Source organism: Zingiber officinale, chromosome 10B, assembly GCF_018446385.1.
Source record: "Zingiber officinale cultivar Zhangliang chromosome 10B, Zo_v1.1, whole genome shotgun sequence".
Classification (NCBI taxonomy): domain Eukaryota; kingdom Viridiplantae; phylum Streptophyta; class Magnoliopsida; order Zingiberales; family Zingiberaceae; genus Zingiber; species Zingiber officinale.
Window position 1 is genome coordinate 84555974 of NC_056005.1, and position 27031 is coordinate 84583004.

General features: G+C 33.4%; 1 protein-coding gene across 4 annotated transcripts in view; it reads right to left on the reverse strand.

The window, feature by feature from the left end:
- LOC122028878 (testis-expressed protein 10-like) overlaps positions 1-16372 on the reverse strand; it is a 34910-nt gene extending 18538 nt beyond the window's left edge. The window contains exons 1-10 of one of the 4 annotated variants that reach the window (XM_042587824.1): positions 16223-16372; positions 11018-11082; positions 10861-10933; positions 10655-10777; positions 8533-8702; positions 6505-6654; positions 5023-5169; positions 1682-1748; positions 977-1266; positions 112-237 (exon numbers count right to left, since the gene is read on the reverse strand). In XM_042587824.1, the coding sequence (XP_042443758.1) occupies positions 112-237; positions 977-1266; positions 1682-1748; positions 5023-5169; positions 6505-6654; positions 8533-8702; positions 10655-10777; positions 10861-10933; positions 11018-11074 (1203 nt within the window). In that variant the 5' untranslated portion in view covers positions 11075-11082; positions 16223-16372. Of the gene's footprint in view, positions 1-111; positions 238-976; positions 1267-1681; positions 1749-5022; positions 5170-6504; positions 6655-8532; positions 8703-10654; positions 10778-10860; positions 10934-11017; positions 11083-15733; positions 15885-15927; positions 16088-16222 lie in introns of those variants that run through there. The other 3 variants (XM_042587823.1, XM_042587822.1, XM_042587825.1) reach the window with 3 other exon arrangements.
- Between the last annotated feature and the right edge of the window lie 10659 nt (positions 16373-27031).

The following is a 27031-nucleotide window of genomic DNA, read 5'->3' on the forward strand; positions in this document are numbered from 1 at the left end:
TTAAGCAGTGATATTAACAAAGAAAAAAGGAAAATAGTTGAGAAAAAATCAAAACAAAATTAATTTTTCACTTCTAACCAGAAGAAAATTTAATAGAGAAGCAACTTTTACCAGCAACAAATACTCGATGAACTCAACAAGCTTGTCACTCAGAAAATCAATACCATTCACCCATTTAGTTAGGCACAAACATATCTCAGCGATCTTGATATCAAGAATTATATATTTATCATCATCCTGTCAAAGATCACAAATAAAATTCAACAAGAAAACATGACTATTTTCGAAGCAATTAAAAAAGTACGCATGATAATTGCATAGTCTAAAGAAATGCCTCATACATGCTTTTTGTATGAAGAATGCTTAAATTTAAAGTAAATAGGAAACACTTGCTAGAACTTCTACTATGATTAAATTTAAGAAAGTTTGGAACCGTGATGATTCGTCTACTATCTTAAAAACTTTTTTCCTCCAAGTTTAAATGGTGACTGATTATAACAAAGTTTTACTGGTGTTACTCTACTATGACTACTCAATACATCTTCATGAATAAATCATCATCATCAATCATGCCTCTCCAAGGAACAATAGATGCATTTTTTGTCCAACTATTTTGTCTATGAACCTGACCTTGTATTGGTATGAACCTTATCCAGTTATCCATTGAACTCAAAGATCCACAGGTACTAGCAAATAGTTGAAAAATTATCACTGAATGAACACTTGAATGGTAAAATATTCACAGCCTGAAATTCATCCATTACCTGAACAAATAGACAGTGGTGGAACCCTATTTAAATTGAAACTATAAGCCTAATCACTTTCTTATGTAAAGGCATATAAAAGCCTCATTCTCCTTTCTCATGTTGGCTGAGCAAATTGAACGAAGCATATCCATGGAGAAAGGAGAGCATCTAAAAAATCTATCATCTGCGCAATTTGACAATAGAAATTTGAGAAAAAAGAAGAGACGAACCTTTTCTGCTGATTGAAAAAGCTGGTGGACAGGAAATGTTTCCCAAAGTTTGTTATAATATAAATTAAAATTTTTCTGTCCAACATCACGTCCATCAACCACTGAAGTGGTAAGCTTCTCTATCCCAAGAAATTTAACAGCCAGGTATATACACTTAAGTGTAGACAACATGCAATTAAATGATCGAGCATCAATTACATCCATTGAACAAGTTGTTGAAATCGACTCCAAAAAACAATTTATAAGTACTAGAACAAGTTCTTCAAGTTTCACGTACAAAGAATCAATTCCTGTTGAAAAAGAAAATCCAACAGTTTTAGGTGCTCCAGTTTGTACTACTTTGACAGAAGTGAGTGAAGACAGGATGTAAATACAGTTCATATAGCACAGTTACAAAGAAAGCCATATGAATGCAAACTGGAGTTAAGTACAAGCTTTTCTAGATCCTGTAGGAGTGCAAACAAAGGCACTATGAGCAACATGGATAAATGACGACTGTGTTTCGTAAAAGGAGGTAGGTTATATGATAAGAATTTGCAAGGTTAACAATGCAGGTATACAACTAAAACATTCTAGGTGCAGGTATTGCAGTGACAGTATATTCCGTTTCAGCATAAGCAGTGGCCTCATCTAGCAAATAGACAATAAAAGATTAAGAAACAATTAAATAACTCCAGTACAGATTCTCAAGTAGTCTCTTCCTACCAGCATGATCTTCATGCACCTCTAGCTTGTAGGCATGTAAAACTCTTCGCTGAAATTTTTCCTGGTTCTAGCAAAAGACATGACACAACTGTCAACAAAAGCCATGGAAGCTAAAACTACACAGATGAAAGGATAGAGAAATTAAGCAAATTCTAAGCCAAAATACCATGGGTCAGAAAAGAGTGAACATTTAGCATGACTTTAGAAGCTACTTATTGCCAGAATGTAAAATCATAATGGATTGTAAAAATGTGAGAACAAAAATAATAAGGAAATTTGTAGGATTGAAGGATAGGCTAAGAGGGTGAATAGACAAAAATTAGAGATAAAAAAACAACTTGAATGCAAAAGCTTAAATAAAGAGTTGGCTATGCTACGAAAATATAAAAAGAGTGAAAGCTATGTTGGCAATAATATTCTAATGTGGTTCGACCCCCAGTCTTAATACTGACTTGTCAAATGAGTCACTTCTCAAATCCCATTAATGGTCCCTCCTTGAAGAGGCAAAGAAAACTCATATAAAGGTTCTTTTAAAGAATATAATCCAAGTAAAGCAAAAGGAAAAGATTGAAAGAAAAATAAAGTGAGCTTGAAAGAAAAATCAAAGCCTTGCAAGAGCTTGAAGATAAAGATGTTAAGCTCTTTGATTTCACAAGAACAATAAGGCCTATAATAAAATAAAGCGAGTGTGAATTTGGAACAGTAGAGTTATTGTAAAAATGTTCAGGACAAGCTCCCCTTATCCATCTCTTTAGAGCCTTGAAACCAAACTTGGATAACATAGTTGTTTTGTTTAATTTCAGTAGACACATATCTTAGATAATCAACTAAAACGTTGATGCCTTTAGTCTACTCAACACTATTCTAGTTGACTAAAATCATTTTCAACCAATTCAACACTTGTTGGTTGACTCAACAGGATAAGATCATGATTTCAATTAATTCAAACAATATTAATTTGACTCGAATTCAATCCAATAGACTTAACAAAAGTAAATCGACTCAGATGAGTGTTGTCATCCTTATCCTTTAAGGGGTACTTTCTTAAGCCGACTAAATTTATCTTTAGACAACTCAAGTTGAAATAAAAATTCATTTCGTTTGCATGCAGAATGTCTTGAGTCGAGATAGACCTCATTCAATTGATTGGACTAAAAGTCCAATTGATTGAATTTGTTTGTCAACCGCAACTTAACTCGAGATAGACCTCATTCATCAACTATGACTCAAAACAGTTGTTCCTTGGTCGAATACATGATTAGGTAAAAGTCTACCTAAAAACCAACATTATAAATCGCTCATAATCTCTTAAAACTCATTTAGTCTCAAGGTTTCACCTTCGAATCTTCCTCGTCGTCATCCATTGCACTCAAGTATCATATCAACTCTTGTTGGTCTTCTCCATCTGCCAAAGTTCTTTAGGACTTTTCCTTCTACAAGACTTCTTCGTCGGCCAAGTATCTGGTCAACCTCTACCTATTTGGACTTTGCAAACTACCAGCACCTCTTGCTCTTCTCCATCAACCATGTATATAGTCAATCTTGTCATACTTGGATATTTACAACCTCAACACCTATTAAATAGTTATCTGTAAGTTTTCTACACTTACACACTTGGTAAATATATTTGTGAACACAAGCTGAGGCTAACTTCAGCCTTTTCTAAAAGAAAGGAAGAATTAAGTGGACGAGTTGAAGGTGAAACATACGCTATGTTTCCTGTGAAGGAGTTGAAGGAAGAATTTTTCCTTATTTCCTTGGAGGGAAAGATAAAGGGAGATAATTTTATTTTGTAGAAAGTAAAAAATCAAATTAGTCATTAGTCTAGGGAAATTGTCCCCAACGGTTTCCTTCCCTCCTTCCATTTCTGCTCAAGGAAATGGAAGTAAAGACTAAAGTGGGGAGCATATTTTCACCCAAGGAAACAAGTGCTTGGAGTTAAGTCGAGATTGACATAGAGAAGAGAATCTTGTCGATAAAGAGAGTAGTGAAGGTGTCATGGCAAAGGTGGTGTAAATACCTAAGAAAAGGAAACACGAACTAATCATGTCATGTTGAAGCTCAAATGGTGCCTAGGAGAGTGGAATCAATGATGAATTGAGAAATTTATGCTATATTGAAATCAAGGTTTAAAATATTGTGATGTGTTGCTCAGCATAGGCAAAAAAAATTGTCCCATTCACTGACCGAAATCGGCAAAGGCACGCCCGAGATACCGCGGCCACGAAGATGCTACGCGCACACTGCGAAGACCACGCGATGGCCTCGCAACTGTCGCGATGCCTTCATAGCAACCATCACGATGACCTCGCGGCTGCCATGGAGGCCACGTGCGGGCCTCGCGGCCGCCGCAAAGGCATTGCGATGGCCACAGCTGCCGCAAAGGCCGTGAGCGGGCTTCACGACCTCCGCGGCAACCACTAAGGGCTCACGTGGGCCTCAATATAATTGCCAGCGTAGAGCAACGGAAGATGAAGCCAGGACCGTGCTTTTAATTAAAAAATTATGTTAATAATTTCAATCAACTCCTAACTATAGTCAATATAATTTAACTACTCGTAATTAACTCTAATCAAACTATCCTATTAATTTAATATATATTTTAAATTTTTTATTTTTAAAATATTTAGATTAATTTTTTATTAGTTTATATATATTTTAAAAATATCGAAACCATATCGGCACGACACGATAAGGTATTGAAACGGTATGGTTCCAGTCTACAACCGAAACCTTGGCATGGGTCGAAATTTTAAACCTTGATTGAAATCATCTTCTCTTTTAATGTAATGCCAACTTTGTCTTTCTTTTCTTTTATTCTACAATATCAATGTCATTAAGAACATGAAGTTGGCAATGAGGGTGAAAACAACTGAAGCAATAAGATGAAATGTATTTTATCCATTTCATTTTATAGCACAGTAATTTTATAAAATCATTTATATTAGTATTTTTAACACAACTGCATAGCTTCTACCTTGAAACTACTTCAGCATCAGCAAATCAAACAACGTACACACTATATTTGTTTTGCAATAGAAGATTTGTTTTAAAAGAATTATTAGTGGTAGCTTAAGTGACACAAGGAAAAAAACACCATTAATAAACTAAAATTATCAGATCCTAGCATATGATGAACAATGGGTCAATGAATGGGGCAAGCCACCAAATAAATTCTAAATGAAAAGCAAATCTGAAGTGAAGCACTAATGTTCATGGCACAAAAGGGATAAACAGATTAAACTTATATTCACTAATTTAACAATTCTAACAAAGTGATAGTTCCAAAGAGAAAATGCATTTAGCCACTTTTAAAAAAAAATAGACAGTAGAGATACTACCTGATTGTTCAATCTATCATCACGTTGACCTTTGTTAGCTATCAAAGATAGGCAGTGAGCAAGCCCAGCAAGAACATTGATGAGCTTGTTCTTCTCAACTAGGTATATTTGGTTGTTTTTGAGGATATCAATGTAATTATCAAGAACCTGAGAAATACATTAAATTCTATCAGATCAATAATGCAGAACAATCAGACACAAAATTCTGACTTCAAATACAGAATTATAAACATTAATCTATAAAGCCAGTTGAACTTTTCTTTATCAGCATAGATGATGAGTTCCTAGCTTGTTCTTCCTAAGGATCAAGTAGATTCCTCAAATGGCTAGAACAGTGGGGTGATCTCAAATTAACCTTTATACTTCCATGTTTGAATCTGGCTAGGCCACAACATATAGAACCCATGCAAGGAACAGCCAACTTACGTCACTCGCCTAGCAACACCAAAATGCACATGGTGCAAAATTGTCCTTATTGCTAGAGGTGTCAATAGGTTGTGCCCACAAGCCCAAGCCATCCCAACCAAATGACCAACTCATTGAGAAGAAATTTTGATCATATAAATTATAATACATAAAAAATATATTTGAAAAAAAAATGAAAATATTAAAATAATAATATGTTCAATATTTTTCACAAAATATAAGGGTAATAAGTAAGATTTTAATTCTTTTTAATTATGTTAGGGGTAAAAGGGATAATATAGAAAATTTTATATGATTTGTAGTAGGCAAGCCATGGGCCATGCTTGGCACTGCATGTGGGTCAGGCCTATACCAGGAATGGCACAGCATAGCATGTGGGGCACAAGGTGCATGCCTAACATGGCCCATAAGCCTCCTGGTGCCAGGCACAGCTCAGCCAATTTAGGATTGGACCATGTCAAACTGGGTAAGGTGTCCAGCTTGATTGACACCTAAGCCACTTGTCAATCTTGACACCTCTAGGCTCTAACATCTGATAATGACGAACTAGAAAGAGGTGAAGTACAATGGATAAATTACAAGAACTTCGTATGTACATTGCTAGACCATCAGACCATTTTTGTGATTTACAAGGAGGCTAAAGCTTACTCAAAAATATTAATCAGTAAAGCAGATCTACCAAAATATTAAAGATCAACATGCTTTCTGAGAATCCAAATTACATGAAAAGTCGAAAACTACTATTAGAAGTGTCAGGTTCAAGCAAGCCTATATAATGACAAAAAATAGCATACAACTATGAAAACAAGACATTTGATAAAACAAAGTCTAAAAGGAAGAAAATATTCAATGTACCCAGAATAAATGATATTTAATTATTTTGACTCAAGGAAGAAGATATACAATAAATGACATTTAGTTATTTACAAATTACAAAGCAATTATTCATAATAGCACTTCTGAAATAACCAGTACGTAGTAAATAGAATTTCAACAAATATATTGACAAAAGAAACATAAGGTAAAATGCATCATATTGAAATCAGAGCATACAACCTTTTCAGCATACAACATGAAGGAAGATGGATAGTTCAAGGCAAGAAGTTTAAAAAATTTGAAAGCCATTAGCCTAATGTCAACTGTCATAAGTGTCATCGCATTAAAGATGTAAGCCATTAGTAAAGAGATTACAGGTGCTGTTATTTCCTGCAAAGAAGAAAATGGTCAATTCTGTTCATGATAGAAATGTAATTTATTCATGAAAAAAAAACTGACCTAATAGAGATATTAAACGAAACAAGATCAGAAAAACAATGAAGAATACTAAAACAGGTAATGTATGACCTAAAAAAAATCAAATTCCTCGATGAAGTCTTAGAGTCGGGGGCGAATGAAAAAAAAATGCAAAGGATCATTTTACTTGAAAACCAAAATTTCAATCAGAAATGCACATTATATAAGGGTGCAGAACTAATAAGTTCTCAAAGTTGTAGATTAACGAGCTTGAGTTGGCAACAAAAATGATAGCCTTGATTACAAGTGCTCATTACATTCTTTTATAAGATATACTACATTCTCAGTTTATGTTCACGTATTAAAGTTTTTGAACTCAAAGTTGTTTCCTGAGATTTGTGAATACTATTGGTGGAGTTTCTTCAGATGTATATATTTTTTTAGTTTGGTTAGTTCGCTTGTGCAGAGTATCACAATAAATATGTGCATATCAATACAGTAGTCTGCAAACACAATGTCAATACTATGGCAGTTGAAAAAAAATGCAAAATTGCATAATCTCACATAAGAACCTTAGTAAATGCAATAAGTTTTACAAAGATGAAAGCCACCTCTCTTTTAGACTAGAGAAGAGCCTGAATTGTCCAAAGTTCAAACTGACTAGAATGAGCATATTATTTTACAATTATTAATTGATAATCAGTCTCCTTCGTCAATTCAAATTTACAAAGAAGAGATAAAATGTTCTCACTAGGTTCAACTTTTTTAGAATATTTCAATAGAAGATTTCAAAAAGCAATTTTATAGAAAATAGAGAAAAAAATACTATTAGTTCCCATCTCTAATTATTTATATAATCTTTGACAATGTGGCAAAAAGGTTACAAGCTGATATCCTGATACTATAACATACCAGATAACCATTGTCTGCTAGCCCAATTAACAACATAAAAACAAAATGTGTTTGTTGACTCGGCAGCATTAGATAAATACTTCTACATTTAGCCTTTTTTGCATACTTTGTTCATTATTTTTCTTGTTAGATAGTCTAATTGATTTTAATTTTTAAATTCTTGTCTTCCAAGAAAGAGGCGTATTACTAGAAATTGGAAAGTGCAAATCAAAAACATTAAGAATTGATTTATCTCACTGCAATTCAGCATGCAAATTGTTAAATAACTAGCCATATTCTTTATAGCGACTTTCTTAACCAGTTTGAGAAGTGTGTTCCAGTTAACCCACATATTTGTTAGAGAACAACATGGGATAGTGTTAAGTATTGATTTTTATTTTTAAAAAAACTATTAAATTAAATCCTTAGTCGATAAAAATGGTCAAATCGAATCGCTGAACACGGAATAAGGGCATTAAGCTAAAGTCGGATTGGTTTCGAATTGAATCCATTGAATAAGTGCGGAGATAAGGATTTCATAGGTCCAAACCAGGGTCGATTAAAATGATATAAATAAATAAATTTCAAGAATTTCTTAGTTATCCTCGTTATATGGTTCCTAAGTCTCTTTTACTATAGTGTTGCCGAGTGGGATATCTCCTAGTGAGCGGTACACCCCTAGGGCGTGGCAGATAGTATAGATTCTCACCAATGCATCTAGACTAACGTGCTAGAGGGGATCTTTGCTATCCCTTTCCGAATTTAAAACTAAATAGAATTATAAACCATCATTGGAAAAAAAGTACAAACAGAATAAGTAACAAAGAGACTAAAACTAAATGTTCCAATCTAAGGGTTTCTAATGTACCAAGCTTGGGTAATACAACAAAGTAAATATACATGTGTTATTATACACCTATCAAATCTATAATCCATGGAACTGACATCCTTATAACGTACCTCTTTTGATGAAGGAAATATGACACTTTTTAAGAGGTGATATAATGTGTTACGGACCATCTTGTCATTGTCACATATACGTACACGAAGTATCTCTATAATGGCATGCTTGTGAAGTTTAAGCTCCAATGGATACTTTAGAATGAGGTCCTTTATACCAAAAAGTGCAGCTTCACAATGAAAAAGAAAGAAGAAACATTTATCATGAGCATCTTGAATTCAAGATTTATAGCACAGAAGATTCATGAATAGCCAAGCAAAAATAGGATATTGGTAACTTCACAGGCAAAATACTAGATAACCGATAGTTGTAAAGTGCATAAGCCCATGACAAGTGTATAAGAGACAAATATTCATACACATGAGAAATGTTGTTAGCTTGAAACAGTCAAACATTCAGAATCTCCAATCTAATGATATACGAAAAGGAATGATTGCTGAAACCTCAGTTCATTCTCTAGGAAACCCCTAACAAAACCAACATGATGTCTGTTCTGCAGTGACAAGAAACAATACTTTCAACTTGGATCATGTGTGTCTATTTCTAGAGATGAACTGGTCTATTGCAATATACTCAAGGGTACTCATTTGGCCAAAAAAAAATCAACCAGAAATGAAAATCATTTTATTTCAAAACTCTTTTTTCCCACTGCATACAGTTTGAATCCCATGTTTTGTTTTTGTTTTCTATCCAAGGTTCAAAATTCAAGCCGAGTCAGGGTTTCAATTCCAGTCAGCTTTGGAAGTGTCTCCCGTTCCAAGTATCAGTGTAAGGTGTGCTGAAGACAAACACCATAAAAGGAGATGCGGAAGAAGAGGAGGAAGACATACAAAACACTGATGAATAGGAAGGAAGATCTAGAGGTTGTCTTAAGTAACAACGAAGACAAGGAGAGTAGCAACCACAACACAGGTGAGGGAAGTGTCAAGCAATCAGAAGGATACAAAAGTGGCCATATGGAAGGAGCAAAGGAAGAAGAAGATCCTTGTTTGTGTACATCTCGAGAGCTAATGAAGCCTCCTCGCAAAAGACCACAAGAAATTGTCGTTGTTATTGGAACTCATGCATGTCTTGAGAGCTTGTGATAATCTCACCAACCTCGAAGGAAATTACCACCAACTTCAAGTGAAGTTGTTGCTACTGCTAGAAGTCATGTTGGAGCAATCGCCATGATACAGAAGTTTCACCAACCTCAAGAAAAAAAAATAACATTTGTCTCAAGGGTCTCATGAAATTGCCAATGTCATCATAAGGTGTCTCTTGGTAGAGTTTCATCACCTCGAGCTTGTTTTGTGTGTTGGCAAGCCAGCGGAATATGAAGTTTCACCCATGTCAATCAGCATGGAATGAAATTTAATCTTTGGCTCTATCTTCACAAAAAGCGTGGGTGGTGTACAGTCTTATAAAATTTTATTTTCCTTTTATTATGGATTATAAAACCATCTAATGAGAATTCAAATGTTTCTCACAACACTATAAATTTCCCTTTATCACACAAATGATATATTAATTAATTTAATCATATTGTTAAACAAAAGCTTTATAAAACACTCAATTGCAAAGATTTCATGTCCATCCATGGTGGTTATTGCTTCACTTCTTCGTCTTATTTGTTAAAGAGTTTTTTACATATTATCAATCAATTCTACTTAAAAGTTAAAACCTTTGTTTCTAACTATAAATAAATGCAAAAAAATATTTATATTTTATGGAAGATTAAAGTAGAACGTAAGGATTCAAATCTTAGCATTATGAACTATATTAAAATACAATTTCCAATATTTATTGAAAATTTAGCTACAAACTAAAATTCAAAAATATTTAAAAACATAGATTCGTTTGAAAATATATATATAACACTGCAGAGCAGAGAAAATTTTCAACCTCCCACCCAACCACCCCCATCCTGCACACCAAAAAAAAACAAAAGGATATCATTAGAAGGGGAAAAAATCTTGGGTTCTTCCCACCATGGCTAACATCTAGTAGTCTTTGATTGCAAATTAAAATAAAAAGATTCAATTTCTTTGACTCTAAACCATCACATTCATTGATCAGAAAAGAACATAATAGTCATAATATATGGTTCCTATACACAAATAAACTAAACTTGATGAATACCTCTCCTTATCTTAGCATTGTGGTGGGATGTCTGCTGAAGGAGCTCTCTTAGAGTCAGGCCTTTCTTGTTCACAGCAAGCCCTTCTTTCTCTGATGCAATACTCTGCTGAGGAAGCACAATGGCTGCTTGCGGTGTTGCAAAAGAACATGTAAGAAAACAAGTTTTATAGTTTTTGGGCAAAACATGGAAGAGAAAGACTCCGAACCTTTAGATTTAATCTGCACATTGGTCGCATTCTTTGGCGGTGGCAACTTTCGTCCAATCTTATGCCTTATTTTCTGAAATAAAAAAATATTCAGATAAGATTTATCAACCTAAAACCAAGAGAAAGGGATAAATTCTTTGAAGATGATATAGTTTACTTTGAAATCCACTCCACGTTTTTGTTTCTTGGAAGAGGCTGGCTTGGCCCGCACCATTATTAACTCTGATCATTAAAAAAAAATTATATATATATGTGTGTGATTTTTTAACATTTCATAGAAAAAGAATAACAGCTTGATTACAATATCATAGGAGACTAATGAAATAAATAATTTTGATGCATTTGACACAATATGGAAAGGTTTATTTATAATATGCCAAAAAGAAAAAAATACGATGATGTTATTCACAAAAAACTGTACTGATAAATTATTATCAAGCAATCAAAATGCTTTCAAAGAACCAAAATATCATGATTTTCATAAACATGACCCAAGCATTTTGTTAAGCAGTCCGACAAACTATCAAGGAACAGATATCATCTACATCCTAAACAGGTCATGATCTTTCAAAAATGTTCTAATATGCTTGGAAATGGCAAATCCTAGATTGCACAGGTTCATCATCATCTTCAATAAGCAGTATGTGTCCCAGCTATTCACAGGATTGGCTACATAGTTTTTATGCCTCCAGTGAGCTCTGTGCACCTAGAATGTATAAATAATATCTAAAGAATGAAAATAACAGCAATCTGATACTTTGTCATATTAAAGCATCATAAACCATTAGTATTTATCAAATTTGTGCTACAGCCAAAACAGCAAATACTTTTCCTTGCACTATGTAAGCAAATCAAAATGAGTGTCTCTTAGATTCTTTAGCTAAAAATTATATTCTACTCTATATAAAATTGTTCTCATAAGTGGATCTCCATAGCCCTTGGTATGTCATGGTCCCAATAATGGCAATGTGACAAACTCTTTGGCAACTGCTAAGCCAAAAACAACAATAAAACAAGATTGTAAAAATCACAAGAAATATTTTAATATGAAAAATTAAAATATCAAAAGGGCATCATATATCTTTAAAACATCTAAAGATTTTCATATTTTAAAATTTTAACTAATAGTAATTTCAAATGCCAACTTCCATCTAACTATTTAAAAATATTATTTGAATATATAGAGAGGTTTGCATATCACATTGGTTAAAATCTAGTGTGTAAGAACCTTTCAGCCATATTATTAAAATTTAATTAAAAATTGCACCAAGGTTTGAATCTTAGTTCTAAACTATAAGTCACTTGATAACAAATATAACACCGCAATTTCACGTACAACTGCTAACAACTATAATTATCATCGACTGAGCATGGTTTGACATGCAATGTCCCACACAAATGCAATAGAGAATGGCACCATGTGCACATATCACTATGTGGCTATGAAACATAGCTCAAGCGCATCCTCATTCATGCAGCCAATGTGCGGTCAAGGAGAGAAATTGATGTAACTACTGATTGTCCTGAAACCATCTCATAGGTGCAAGGTTTTATTGCTATCTAGATCTGACTCATGTCCACAAGTAAATTATCCAATGTTATGTATGTGTTATGTATGTTATGTCTTTATCTTCATCATATCCTAATCTGAGGAAGAGTCTAACTTTCCATCATAGTAAAAGTGTGCTAACATTAACGATAATAAAAAGACTAAATCAATTTATATGCCAAAAACAATTAAATCATATTACATTATTGCCTATCGATCCAGTGAAAAGATATCTGCATATAAAATCAGCCATGCATCTATGTTCCAGGAATCAGCTTTTATGCTACACAGAAAGCATACAAAAAACCTAAAACCTAGCCTAGTAAACTATAGAGGTCGAATTGACAAAGGACGCCACTCATAGACTCATACGGAGGAAATCGCATAGAGAATCCACATTCTCCGCTTCACCTAACCATGTAACAATCCCGCATCGCATAGATAAAAATTTGTTTGGTAGCCTTCTCGCACACGAATAGCGTTACTCAGACATAGAAATAGAGTCGTATCGGTGTTCGATAGGGCCTGAAATGAATAATAAATAGTGGACCCTTTTGTTGCGTAAATAAGTTCAATTTGAAAATAACTGATACACTAAATACATAAATAAATCAAAAACAATATATTACATCAATAAAATGTTAACAAATATTTGAAATAAATACATAAACACTACTCGTCTAACTGTTTTAGAGGTAAAAATATTTATCAAATTTGCATAATCCAATTGTCGAACTATTTCTTTTTCAATCGACAACATTGCTAGCCCATTTAGTTTATCTTGTGACATTGTTGATCAAATATAATTCTTGATTAACTTCAACTTTGAGAAACTTCTTTTCAACGGTTACTGGTATGGTTAACAAAATATTATAGGCAATGTAAGTATTTGAAAATAAACCATTCAGTTTTGCCAGACATTGTAGCATATCAATTGTTCTTTTTTCATTTGTTAAGTAGCATCTCACGAAGGGGAGTCTTGGCGCAACGGTAATGTTGTTGCCATGTGACCAAAAGGTCACGGGTTCGAATCCTGGAAACAACCTCTTGCAAAAAGCAGGGTAAGGCTACATACAATAGATTCTTCCCCGGGACCCCGCATGGCGGGAGCTTCGTGCACCGGGCTGCCCATTTTTTTTAAGTAGCATCTCACGACCATCAACTCCGAACACAACTCATCACCATTAATGTTTGAACGTCCATCGTGACTCAAAAATTGTTGAAGCTCCATACAAGACTTCATCAAGCAAGTTAAAGGCTCACTCTTTAACTTCTCCAAATTCAATAAAGACCCAAAAAATCTCTTGATATTGTTTAAATTGTTCAAACCGAACTTGAAGAGAAGATCGAACTTGATCAATTATAAATAGAAAATATTCAACTCTAAAAGATTCTTCACATGATTGTATCACATCATCATTGTCACTTTCATCAAATTGTTTCTTTCTTTGAATGATGTGTTTAAAAAATAAATTAGGGGGGCGTTTGGTTCTTTCCTAGGAATAGGAATCGGAATGGGAATCATTGTATTGTGGAATGGGAATGGGTATGAGCATGGATATCACTCTTAAAAGCAATGTTTGGTTAGTTGCATATTTTTTATCGGAATAAATCAAAATTTTCTTTTTTACTCTTAAAGGAAAATAAGAGAAAAAATTAGATGTGAGAGAAAAATATGATGAAAGAGAATGATGAGAGAGAAAGTATGATGAGAGAGAAAGTGTGATAAGAAAGAATAAAGAGAGAGAAAGTGTGATGAGAGAAAATGAGAAAAGAGAGTGTGATAGGAAAGAGCATGATGAAAGAAGATGAGAGAGAAAGTATGATGGGAGAGAAAGTATGATGGGAGAGGATGAAGAGAGAAAATGTAATGAGAAAAAATCAAGAGAGAGGGTGTGATGAGAGAGATTGAGGAAAGAGAAAATATGGTGAGAGAGAAAGTATGATGAGAGAGAAATTGTGATGAGAAAAAAAAAAGAGAACAGTGAGTGTGATGGGAGAGATTGAGGAGAGAGAAAGTATGATAAGAGAGAAAGTATGTTGAGGAAAAAAAAGGAGGAAGTGTGACAAGAGAGATTGAGGAGAGAGAAAGTGTGATGAGAGCGAAAGTGTGATGAGAAAAAAAAAAGAATGTGATGGGAGAGATTAAGGAGAGAGAAAGTATGATGAGAAAAAAAAAAGAAGGAAGAGAGTGCGATGGAAGAGATTGAGGAGAGAGAAAGTATGATGAGAGAGAAAGTGTGTGATAATATGATGAGAGAGAAAATATAATGAGAGAGAACAAGGAGAGAGAAGTGATATGAAAGAAAAAATAAATAAATAAATTTTGATATTTTATATTAAGGGAGAAAATTTTAGTTTTAGGACAAGGGTATTTTTGGAATAAGGGAATATTTTGATTGATAAAAATAGGGTAATGGCTCATTGAAGGGGAGGTACATGGGAATGAGTTATTACCCAATTTCAAGGATTCATTCCCTTATTTGTATTCCTATTCCTGTAATCCAAACATTAACAATGACAATCAATGATTCTCATTCTCATTCCCCACTTCTATTCCCCTAAACCAAACGCCCCTAGGTTCAATCCCCATTTCACTTGCCATTTGTTTAGCTTCATTCATGGCACTAGCAAACCCCTCTTCTCTAAACTCATCAAGAAATTGATCAAGTCCTTGTAAGAGGTTGATCGCAATATCAATATCCATATCTTCAAATTGAATAAACTTACACATAGTATTTATTGCTCGAAATAAGTTATACTAAATTACTATTCCAAGCAAAAACTCAAAACTCTCAAGATCAAATAGTGAAGATTAAGGGATTAAAAGCAGAATACAAAACGAGCAAATCAAATGAAGATAAGGCCAACTAAATCTTGTCACCCATGCTAGATTCCAATACTAATGACAATATAACAAGAAAGAGGGTATAACAAATAGAATAGTGATTCATGGTAGCAAAAGAATTTTTATCAAAAATTTCTGAGCTATAGAAGGTATTTGAGGGCATCAAGGTAAGTAGAAGCATATCTTAAAATACCCTAAAAAAGTCTATCATATTGAATTACTTCAACTTGATGAACATTTTGGACAGAAAAAAAAAATAGAATTGTTCATCAGAATAATAATTTCCGCACTTCAAATGACCAGCTGCAGAAGCACGGGATATGTCCAAACCATGGTGAAATCCCAAGGAAGAATTATTGACATTGGATCAATAGTCTATGACTTGCTAAAAGGAATAAATAGATAAGACTTAAATGTTAGAAAAACTTAATATTTGGCCTCAACATCAGTTTCTTTTATAAGAGTGATGGCGGCACCTCACTGTTTCTAAAAGGGCACGGCATACAGCGGCTGCGGAAGCAGCAAGGCGGCGAAGCCACCACGCAATTAGGTCACACTAGCGTCTAGTGGCAGGCGTGGCGTGCGACAGCCACCGCGCGCGGGTGACTGGTGTCGCGGGTTGCAGCCTTGCAGGACGAAGAAGAAGGTCGGAGAAGAAGATTAGGATTACCTGAGCTTGTTCGGTGGATCCGTGTCTTGGTGGAAAAAACGCCGGAGAAGAAGATCGTGTGCAAAGAAGCACCTGCGGCGAAGACCTCCGGGGTAAAGCAACTTGGCGTGTGAAAAAACGCCAAGTTGCAGCCGCCCGTGCTTTGGGGTAAAGGTACGCAAATAAAAATAGCATAGGGTTTAACAAGTATAACTAAACAAAATTGGGGGCGGGCTGCCCACCTGGCCTCATAGAAAGTCATACAAAATAGAAACTAAAAACGTAGAGAAAATCATAGTTGAAAGTTACGAAACACCTTTGAGAAACTGAGACACGGACAATGGCGAACACGAACGTCAGGGAGAGGTATTCACGGCGTCGGCGACGAGAAGTTGGCGATCGCCGGTTGGATTGAGAGAGTGCTGCTCCGCAGGAGGTCGGCGCGAGAGAGATGAGTGAGGCCAACGCGATAAATTATATTAGGGATTAAAAGAGGCGGCCATAGAAGAAAAATAAAATCATAATTTAAATTTTAAATAAAACAAATATACTAAATATTATTTTCGATTTTTTATCACCCCCTTTCCTTATTAACCTACTAAATTCCCTCTCCTTTTAACATATCTCCTCTTTCTAGAATTAAAAAAGATTTTGATTTTTTTTAGTAGTTTTAAAATTAGGATGTTATCGTTAAGATAAATAGCATTTGGGTAAAAAAAAACAAAAATCAACCCGTTGTCTTGTGTCTAAGGGTGGCAATTCGGTTCGGGTTGACGGGTTCGTATTGACAAATTGGCGGGTTGGAAAATGACAACCTAAATCCCACCTGATTATGAATTCGGATCAAACTATTCAACCTGAACCTGATCTGTTTATTTTCACTTGACCCGAACCTGACCCGTTTGACCAGTTTAACCCGTTGACCCGTTTAACTCGATTGACCCATTTGACCCGTTTGACCCATTTGACCCGAACATGACCTGAATTCAATAAAGAAATTTTGTATATTAAATTAAAAATTAAAAATAATATTTATCTACGTAAATTGAAAATCTATATCATAAATGATAAATCATAGCAACATTGCTATCAATAGCACAACTCTATGTTTATGATTTTTAACTTTTTTAAATTTATAATTTTAGTTTAAATTTATAATTATAAACGGGTTCGCGGGTTATAATTGGATCATTTCAGGTTGACCCGAACTCGACCTGTTTATTAATTGGGTCAATTGGGTCGACCCGATTTCGACCCGAACCCGAAACTACCCAACCCTAACTTGATTTTTTCATGTTCAGTTCGGATCATGTTTTCATGTCGGGTCAAAAATTGTCACTCCTACTTGTGTCAGATCAGTCTCAACCATTTGAGGCTATATTAAAATTATTATTATGAAGTATTAATATTTTCTTAAAATATTAAAATTATTATTAGTGATATTTAATTTTATTAATAAAATTTAAAACATGGATTATTTTGAAACTGTATTTTTCTTAAACCTCACTTCTTAAAATTTTTAAAACAAACATTTATATTAAATTTCTCAGTATAAGTTATTATAATGTAATATATATTGTATAATGAATATTTTTAATTAAATAAATAAATAACGTTAAATTTTACCAATAAACTATTAAAATAACTAAGTAATTTTGGTAATGAATTATAAATATCACAATATATTAATATATATTTTAATTATTATTTTTTAAAAGAATTATCGATTGATTTTAACTTTGACGAAGGGAAGTCTTAACATGACAATAAAATTATTATTACATGACCAACAAATAACAGGTTGAGCAACAGATATAAACATTACATATAATAAAATTTTCCTCTAGATCTCGCATTGGTGCGAGCTGACCAGTAAACATTGACAACGAATCATTCAAACAAGAAAAAAAAACATGTATAATAACTGAAGAGGAGCAAGGACATAAGATAACCAGAGAAAAAAAAACATAAAATTTAGATATAAATAATAGTATAATATTAAATATATTTTTTATTTTCTAAATTATTTTTTAAAATATCAATAAATATTTTAAATTTATTAATCAAGCTTAATTTTGATTGTAAATTAATTTTTTATCAATAAAAAAATAAAAACTATATATCAAATTTTAATCAAAACAAATTATCAATCAAATCTAATTTTAACTGTCAAAAATTAACCCTCTCCATATAAAGGGTTGTTGTGTTAGGACAAATGCTCCTCCTATTTATATTATTCCAAAGAGTGTGGGGTTGTCCTGAAGAGACCGCTAAGATGAAGACTTTACTTTTTTCTCTAATATTAACAAAATTAAAATTATTAATTAAATCTAATCTTGATGAGTAAAGAAAATCTAATTTAATAATTAAAATTATCATGGAAAAAATTTCTCGACTAACACTTATTTTCACCATAATTTTAAATATTTAATATTCAAATTCTTTCTCTATATATAGAAAGAGATTTGAGTGGCCCTAGTATAATAAGAGTCTTAGGCATATGTCTTAATAAAAAGATAGATCCGCTATACCTTAGCGGCAAGGCATATGTCTTAATAGTATATACCTTGAGTGGACCCTATTTAATGTTGTCAATTTTTTTGTGTTCAATTATTTTTTACCATTGAATGAATGAAACTAGTTCATATGCTTGGCATGTAGCTCATTTTCTACCCTTAATGGACTTTTAATTATCAAAACTCTCTAACGAGAGTCACTTCAGGCATGTTTGATTGAAGATTATGAAGCATGTCTGTCACATTAGTAAACGAGAACATATAATCTGGAATGTACTGATTACCTCGTAAGTGTGAGGTTTTACGTAATTTCAGGTTATCAAAAAAAAATCCAAAGTTATCCTTCAATTTTTACTCTTTCGGACAACAATACCCCTAAAGTTGTATCAAAACTCAATCCGCACAAGATATAACTAAAACCCTAGCCGACTATTTCTCCCCCTTATATAATCTCCTTCATTTCCATTTGCTTTAAAAACACCGAGTGGTTCTCACATCTCTGGATCCATTCATTTCAAAAGCTTGCCATCGGTGAAGAGGTAAGTTCCTGCTTTAAATTTTTGGACTTTTAACTCTCTTATTTTACATCCTATTTTGGGACTTTCCACCTTGCTATTTTTGTTTAGTTTGCTGCCCTTTTTACATGATAGGTTGATATGGCTCGGTTGTCAACAAGGCAAGAGATGAAAATGATTTCTATACTCATTATGCATATGAAGACGATGGAAAGCAAGATAATTATACTTTTATTGTTGACAATTGTCTTAGTTGTCAAGAGAAGGAGTGCTAGGTTTAGGAGGAGCATATCATATATTGATCAGGCATTGTATAGATAAAATATTGGGTCTATAAATTTAAATAAGATGCTTTTTCATAGTTATCAACAATGAGTTATAATTGTAGGATGGTAGAAGGTCTTTAGCCAAACTTTATTATTTGCTAATGACTCGTGGAAAATTGAAAGGAAATAAAAAATATATTAATTAGTGAACTTGCAATATTTTTTCTTCATATTATTATACATAATGTGAAGATTAGGGTCTTAAAATGTCAACCAGCTAGATCCGGCGAGACAATTAGTACTTAGTAGCCAATTTTATTTAGGTTTGAACTTTATTATAAGGGTATACAACATTTTGCTTAGGAAACCATAACTAATCATAGAAAATTACATGGATGGGAGGTGGAATTAGTTTAAGGTACAAGTAGATAATTTCTATAAAAAAACTTTAATCATTTTAATATAGATAATAAATTAATTTAATTTTGTGGTATTTCTTTGGATTTAGGGTTGTTTAAGAGTATTAGATGAGACTTATATTAAGGTTAATGTCTTAGCAATTGATAGATCTATATATTGAACCATAAAAGGTAAAATTACGACCAATGTCTTGGGCGTATGTGTTGGTGCGGGTAGCACTAACGGTCTAACCCAGGTTTTGATGAATGACAAATAGGTTAAGTTAGTTGTGTTGTTGTCTGACACTTTGATCAAGTGTGCAGGAAAAGTCCAGCTAGATCGACGGGCTGACCGGATAGCTGGCGAGAAGTCCAAGCGGGTCGACGGGCTGACCGGATAGCTGGCGAGAAGTCCAAGCGGGTCGACGGGCTGACCGGACGCTTGGCGAGAAGTCCAGCTAGGCCGGACGCTTGGCGAGAAGTCCAGACGGGTCGACGGGTTGACCGGACGTCTGGCAGGTAAGTGAGGTAAGTCACTGGAGGGGAGTGACTGTGAGGACGCGTTCCGGGAAGGGACATTAGGCGTCGATCCGGCTTAGATCCATTTCGGATATCTAAGTCGAGATCGTGACTAGATTCCGGAAAGGCGGAATCTAAGTCATACTCTTGATGCTAATTTTATTACTTAACGTTTTAAAAGGTAGTATAACTCTTTATTTGCCTCGGACTAACTGCGTTTGCAGGAAAAGGGAGGTGCGCCCGGGAGGCAAACTTTATCCTGACGGCGCGTTGCCCTTGGAGCATGCTGGTTGGGAGTGTTACGTCACTCAGCGCCGGAAGGGATCCAGCGCCATATAAAAGCCCCGGGAGCTTCAACACATCGGTCTTGAGAACTCGAGTCAATTACTCTGCGCTCTGCGCTCAACAACGTCCACAAAGCTCACGACCCACTCGGCTCTCTTTTAATTCATTGTTTGTCGGTTAGCTTTGTTTTCTTTCTTTTCATTAGCAATATTTGTCGTAAATTGTAATTATCCGAATTGCTAGTGAATTGCCCATGAAGGTACTCAAGAGACGAGTAGGAGTCACAGCTCGAGCAGTAAAAATCAACCGTGTTCATTTCTTTACTTCCTTACTTTTCCGCTGCGTTTTAACTCGAGATTTTCGAATCGATATTCACCCCCCCTCTATCGAATCCAACGGTCTTACAAGTGATATCAGAGCAGGTACCGCTCTGATTTGGTGCAACCACCAATCAGACAGGGGGTGAAATCATTTTTTTTACAATTCAAAACTGATATTATTATTATCTTCTTGGAAGATTTTTTTATTTTTTTAAATTGGTGCAACACCAACTTAGAGTTTCTACTTCTCCCGCACTGCTAATCCAAGACGAAGTCTTGGGATATTTTTCCAGTTAATTTCGTGTGTGTAGGAAATGATGTCTCAACAAGAAGGCTTCAGCACAGTACGTCCTCCTCTATTCAACGGGGATGATTTTTTGTACTGGAAGAGGAGAATGGAGGTCTACATGAAGACAGACTACGACCAATGGATGAGCGTCACAAGGGCTTACAAAATTCCAGTAGACAACTCCGGGAACATACTAGACCCTGAAGACTGGACAAATGATATAAAGAAAAAGGCATCAATTGAAAACAAAGCCATCAATACTCTACACTGCGGACTAACACGAGAAGAACTGAACCGAGTCGGACCGCATCAAAACGCTAAGGAGCTTTGGGATAAACTGATCGAGCTGCACGAAGGAACAAGCGATGCGAAGATTTTTTGTTAAATAAAATTTTTAATATAAAAATGCAGGAAGGAGAAACGGCAAGTCAGCTCCACGCGAGGGTCAAAGATATCCTCAACGGTCTCCACGCGATTGGCCACCAAATGGAGAACCGAGACTTAATCAGGTACGCGTTAAATGCTTTTCCGCGAAACAATTTGTGGGCATCAATCGTAGATGCCTACAAAATTTCAAAAAATTTATCTAAATTAAAATTGGATGAACTCTTTTGTGAATTAGAACTTCATGAGCAAACTAACGCCGGGGTCGAGAAAGGTGTAGCTTTATTTGCGAGTTCCTCTAATGAAGATGAAGAACACCTGGTGAACCTGGTAAGGAAAATGTTCACCAGGAAAAAGAGAAGCTTCAGCAAACAGGATCTTCAGAAGATCAGTTCGCCAGCCGACTCAAGAAATGTCACATGTTTCGGATGTAACAAAAAGGGGCACTACAAGAACAAATGCCCAAGATTGAAACTTGACAAACCAAAGTCAACAAAGAAGAAAGCCCTCAAAGCAACATGGGACGATTCCTCCTCAGACGAATCGGAGGGAGAAAGGCAAAAGCACCAAAGTCACCTCACGCTGATGGCTGGAGGAATCGGAAGACGGGTTCGAACCCGAATCAAGCCACGAGTCCGCACTCGTTTCCGAAGGTTCCGAAGAGGTATACCTAAACTTAAATCGTAAATTCTTTAGAATTATCTCGTGTTTAAATAAAAAATTAGTTAAATTGGAAAATAAAAATAAATCGCTTCTTGAGGAAAATCAAAACCTCAAGGAACAATTAAAAAATTCGAATCCAACTCAAGATCGAACACTTGAGGAGGAGAATTTATCATTAAAAAATGAAATTAATAAGTTGAAAGAATTGTTGGAAAAATTCACAACAAGATCTAAAAATTTAGATTTAATTCTAAATAACCAAAAGGCATGCTATAATAAAACCGGACTTGGATATAAGTCAAACTCAAACAAAACCTTTAAATCATTATTAACCCAACACAAAGTAACTAAACAAGCTTGGGTCCCGAAAGCGTGCTTAACCACGCAAGTAGGACTTAATCAATTCTATATACCTAAAGATAAAATACATTATATAAACTTGAATAAATTAAAATCAAAATTCAAAACTCAACAAAATTTAGATTATCACCAAGTTGATTATAACTATAAAAAGAATCGACACAAACCCAAAATCTAAATTAATGGCCAATAATTCAGGGGGAGGCTCCAGAATAGCTGGCACCTCCAAAACTAACCTACCCGACAGGGTAACCCAAAACAAACTAACCCGGCAGGGTAATTAGGATTAGTTAAAAAGAGACCAAGTTTAACTTGACTCATGGTACTGGTGAAGTTTTTGGATGATAGCATGTCTAGAAAGATATGGTTTCAATCTGGTGCATTTGGCCAAGTAGAACTGACCGAAGCTACCTTTAAACGAATCCTAACCAGTTAGACCAAGATTTAGTACTAAGTTCCGTGGATAGGACTATTCGGAAAACCTCGAAAGGTTGGTTACTTCTAATGATGTCCTTGTGACTCACCAAGCTTAGAAGTTTATCCGAATAATGCCTATTTGTGGAAACCAAAGCTAAGTCTGAATCTAACACAAGTTAAAACAAAACTCTGTAATCTAACTAATTTCATCTCACAAAATCATAGGATTCCTTGATTGATAATATAAATCGGGTGAGATGAATAAAACTTAAATTAATTTCAAAATTTCAATTTTAAAACTTAAATTAATTTCAAAATTTCAATTTTAAACTTAAATTAATTTCAAAATCTTAATTTTAAAACTTAAACAAATTTCAAAATCTTAATTTTAAAACTAATTTTTAATTTTAAAACTTAAACAAATTTCAAAATTTTTAATTTTAAAACTTAAATTAATTTCAAAATTTTAAAACTTAAATTAATTTCAAAATTTTAATTTTAAAACTTAAATTAATTTCAAAATTTTAAAACTTAAATTAATTTCAAAATTTCAATTTTAAAACTTAAATTAATTTCAAAATTTTAATTTTAAAACTTAAATTAATTTCAAAATTTTAATTTTAAAACTTAAATTAATTTCAAAATTTCAATTTTAAAACTTAAATTAATTTCAAAATTTTCAATTTTAAAACTTAAATTAATTTCAAAATTTTAATTTTAAAACATAAATTAATTTCAAAATTTCAATTTTAAACTTAAATTAATTTCAAAATCTTAATTTTAAAACTTAAATTAATTTCAAAATTTTCAATTTTAAAACTTAAATTAATTTCAAATTTTTAATTTTAAAACTTAAACTAATTTCAAAATTTTAATTTTAAAACTTAAATTAATTTCAAAATTTTAATTTTAAAACTTAAATTAATTTCAAAATTTTCAATTTTAAAACTTAAATTAATTTCAAAATTTCAATTTTAAAACTTAAATTAATTTCAAATTTTTAATTTTAAAACTTAAACTAATTTCAAAATTTTAATTTTAAAACTTAAATTAATTTCAAAATTTTAATTTTAAAACTTAAATTAATTTCAAAATTTTCAATTTTAAAACTTAAATTAATTTCAAAATTTTAATTTTAAAACTTAAATTAATTTCAAAATTTTCAATTTTAAAACTTAAATTAATTTCAAATTTTTAATTTTAAAACTCAAACTAATTTCAAAATTTTAATTTTAGAACTTAAATTAATTTCAAAATTTAATTTTAAACTAAAAAAAAAATTTACTTCAAAATTTTAAACCTAAATTAATTTTAAACTCAAATTATTGTCAAAATTCAAAAATTAATTTTAAAACTTAAATTAATTTCAAAATTTTAATTAAGTTTTTTTTCTTAAATAATGATTGATTAAAAATTGATAAACTAAGACTAACATAAAAATCCTACTTGTTGTAGGAAACCAAGTGAATTTTGGACAGTGGTTGCTCCAAACATATGACTGGAGATCACACCAAGTTCACTCAATTAACCTACAAAAGCCTAGGAACAGTTGCCTTTGGAAACAACGGTAAACTCAAGGTAATTGGTATAGGTAATATTGAATTAAAAATAGATTTCATAATTACAAATGTTCTACTTGTTGAAAACTTTAAATACAATCTCCTGAGCATAAGTCAATTATGTGACACTAGGTATAAGGTAAAATTTCTATCCACAGAATGTTTGATCAAACATCTAGATAATCCAACTATAAGCCTAAAAGGCTTTAGAAAAGACAATATCTATGCCATTAACTTAACCACTTCTTCAGTCAAGTGTTATTTAACACAAAAAGAAGAAACCTGGCTATGGCATAGAAGAATGTCACACACACATTTCAGAAACATAAGTAAATTAAATGGTCTAGTTAGAGGCTTACCAAAATTACCTAACTTAGATTTAACAATATGTAATGCTTGTCAACAAGGCAAACAAACAAAATCTACCCACAAACCAATTAATGAATCCCAAACCAACTCAGTCCTAGAACTGTTACACTTAGACCTATTTGACTCCCATGGAGTTAAATCAATAAATGGAAGTCTATACTGTTTAGTTATAATAGATGACTATTCTAGGTACACTTGGGTCAAATTCTTAAAAAATAAAGATGAAACCTTTGAAATTTTTACAAATTTCTGCAAACAAATTGAAAATGAAAAAGGCATAAAAATTAAAAGAATCAGAAGTGATAATGGAGGAGAATTTAAAAATCATAATTTTGAAAAATTTTGCCTTGAAAATGGCTACCATCATGAATTTTCTTGCCCTAAAACTCCCCAACAAAATGGAATTGTAGAAAGGAAAAATAGAACCTTACTTGAAGCATCGAGAACTATGCTAAATGAATACAACTTACCTAAATATTTCTGGGCAGAAGCTGTTAGTACAGCCTGCTATGTACAAAACCGAACAACACTAAACAAAAAACACAATAAAACATTTTTTGAAATATTTTACAACAAACAACCTAATATAAAATACTTTAAGGTATTTGGTTGCCCAGCCTTTATCCTAAATACTAGAGAACACTTAGGCAAATTCACTTCCAAAATAGAAAATGGAATTTTTCTAGGGTACTCTCTGAATAGCAGAGGCTACAGAATTTATAATAAAGTTACCTTAAGAATTGAGGAAACCACCAATGTAAAATTCAAAGAATCCAATCAAAACCTAGAACAAGCCCAACCTCAACCAGTTGACTCTGTTCACGAACATATCAATTCTGAGGGAACAAACCAAACCCAAAATCATGAAGAAGAAGAACAACTACAAGAAAGTCAACCTCCTAGAACCATAAGAGTAAACCCAAACCATCCTACTAATCAAATAATTGGTGACCCAGACCTGAGGGTCCAAACTAGGTCATCTTTCAGAAACCTAAGTCAAATCTCGTTAATCTCAAACATTGAACCCAAAACTATAGCTGAATCTCTACTTGACCCAGACTGGGTCATAGCTATGCAAGAAGAATTAGCTCAATTTGAGCGCAATGAAGTTTGGGACCTAGTACCTCCACCTAACGATAAGAAAATAATAGAAACCAAATGGGTATTTAGAAACAAGTTAAGTGAAACTGGAGAAATTACTAGGAACAAGGCTAGGTTAGTTGCCAAAGGGTTCGATCAAGTTGAAGGACTTGACTACGATGAAACTTATGCCCCGGTAGCTAGACTAGAGTCCATTAGAATGTTACTAAGCTATGCAGCCCATAAAGGATTCAAACTATACCAAATGGATGTCAAGTCTGCCTTTCTTAATGGATTGATAAAAGAAGAAGTTTATGTAGGTCAGCCACCAGGTTTTGAAAGCCTAGAACACCCTGATTATGTCTACAAATTAAAAAAGGCATTATATGGACTTAAACAGGCACCTAGGGCATGGTATGAAAGACTAACCTCTTACTTAACCTCCAAAGAGTTCAACCAAGGTCAAATTGACCCAACACTATTTGTGAAATCAATAAAAGAAGATATTTTTATAGCTCAAATTTATGTAGATGATATCATCTTTGGTTCAACAAACTCAGAGTTTTTAAACGAATTTACAAACCTAATGGAACACGAATTCGAAATGAGTCTGGTAGGAAAATTAACTTATTTTCTAGGGTTACAAGTCAAACAAACAAATGAAGGAAATTATATTTATCAACAAAAATATACTAAGGAATTACTTAGAAAATTTGGAATGGAAAATACTAAAGAAATAAAAACACCTATGGCCGTCAACACAATCCTAGATGATGATCCTAATGGAAAATCAGTAGACTTAAAACATTATCGGAGCGCAATAGGTAGTCTACTTTACCTAACTGCAAGCCGACCTGACATTTTATTTGCAGTTAGTATGTGTGCTCGATACCAAACCTGTGCTAAAGAATCTCATTTGACTCTAGTCAAAAGAATCTTTAGATACCTCAAGGGAACCACAAATGTAGGAATTTGGTATCCTAGGACCAACAACTTCGAATTAATAGGATATTCTGACTCAGATTATGCCGGATGCAAATTAGACCGCAAAAGCACAAGTGGTGGATGCCAACTACTTGGTCCATCCCTTGTCAGCTGGTTTAGTAGAAAGCAACACTGTGTTGCACTATCTACAACTGAGTCAGAATACATAGCTATAGGGGAGTGTGTTGCACAAATATTATG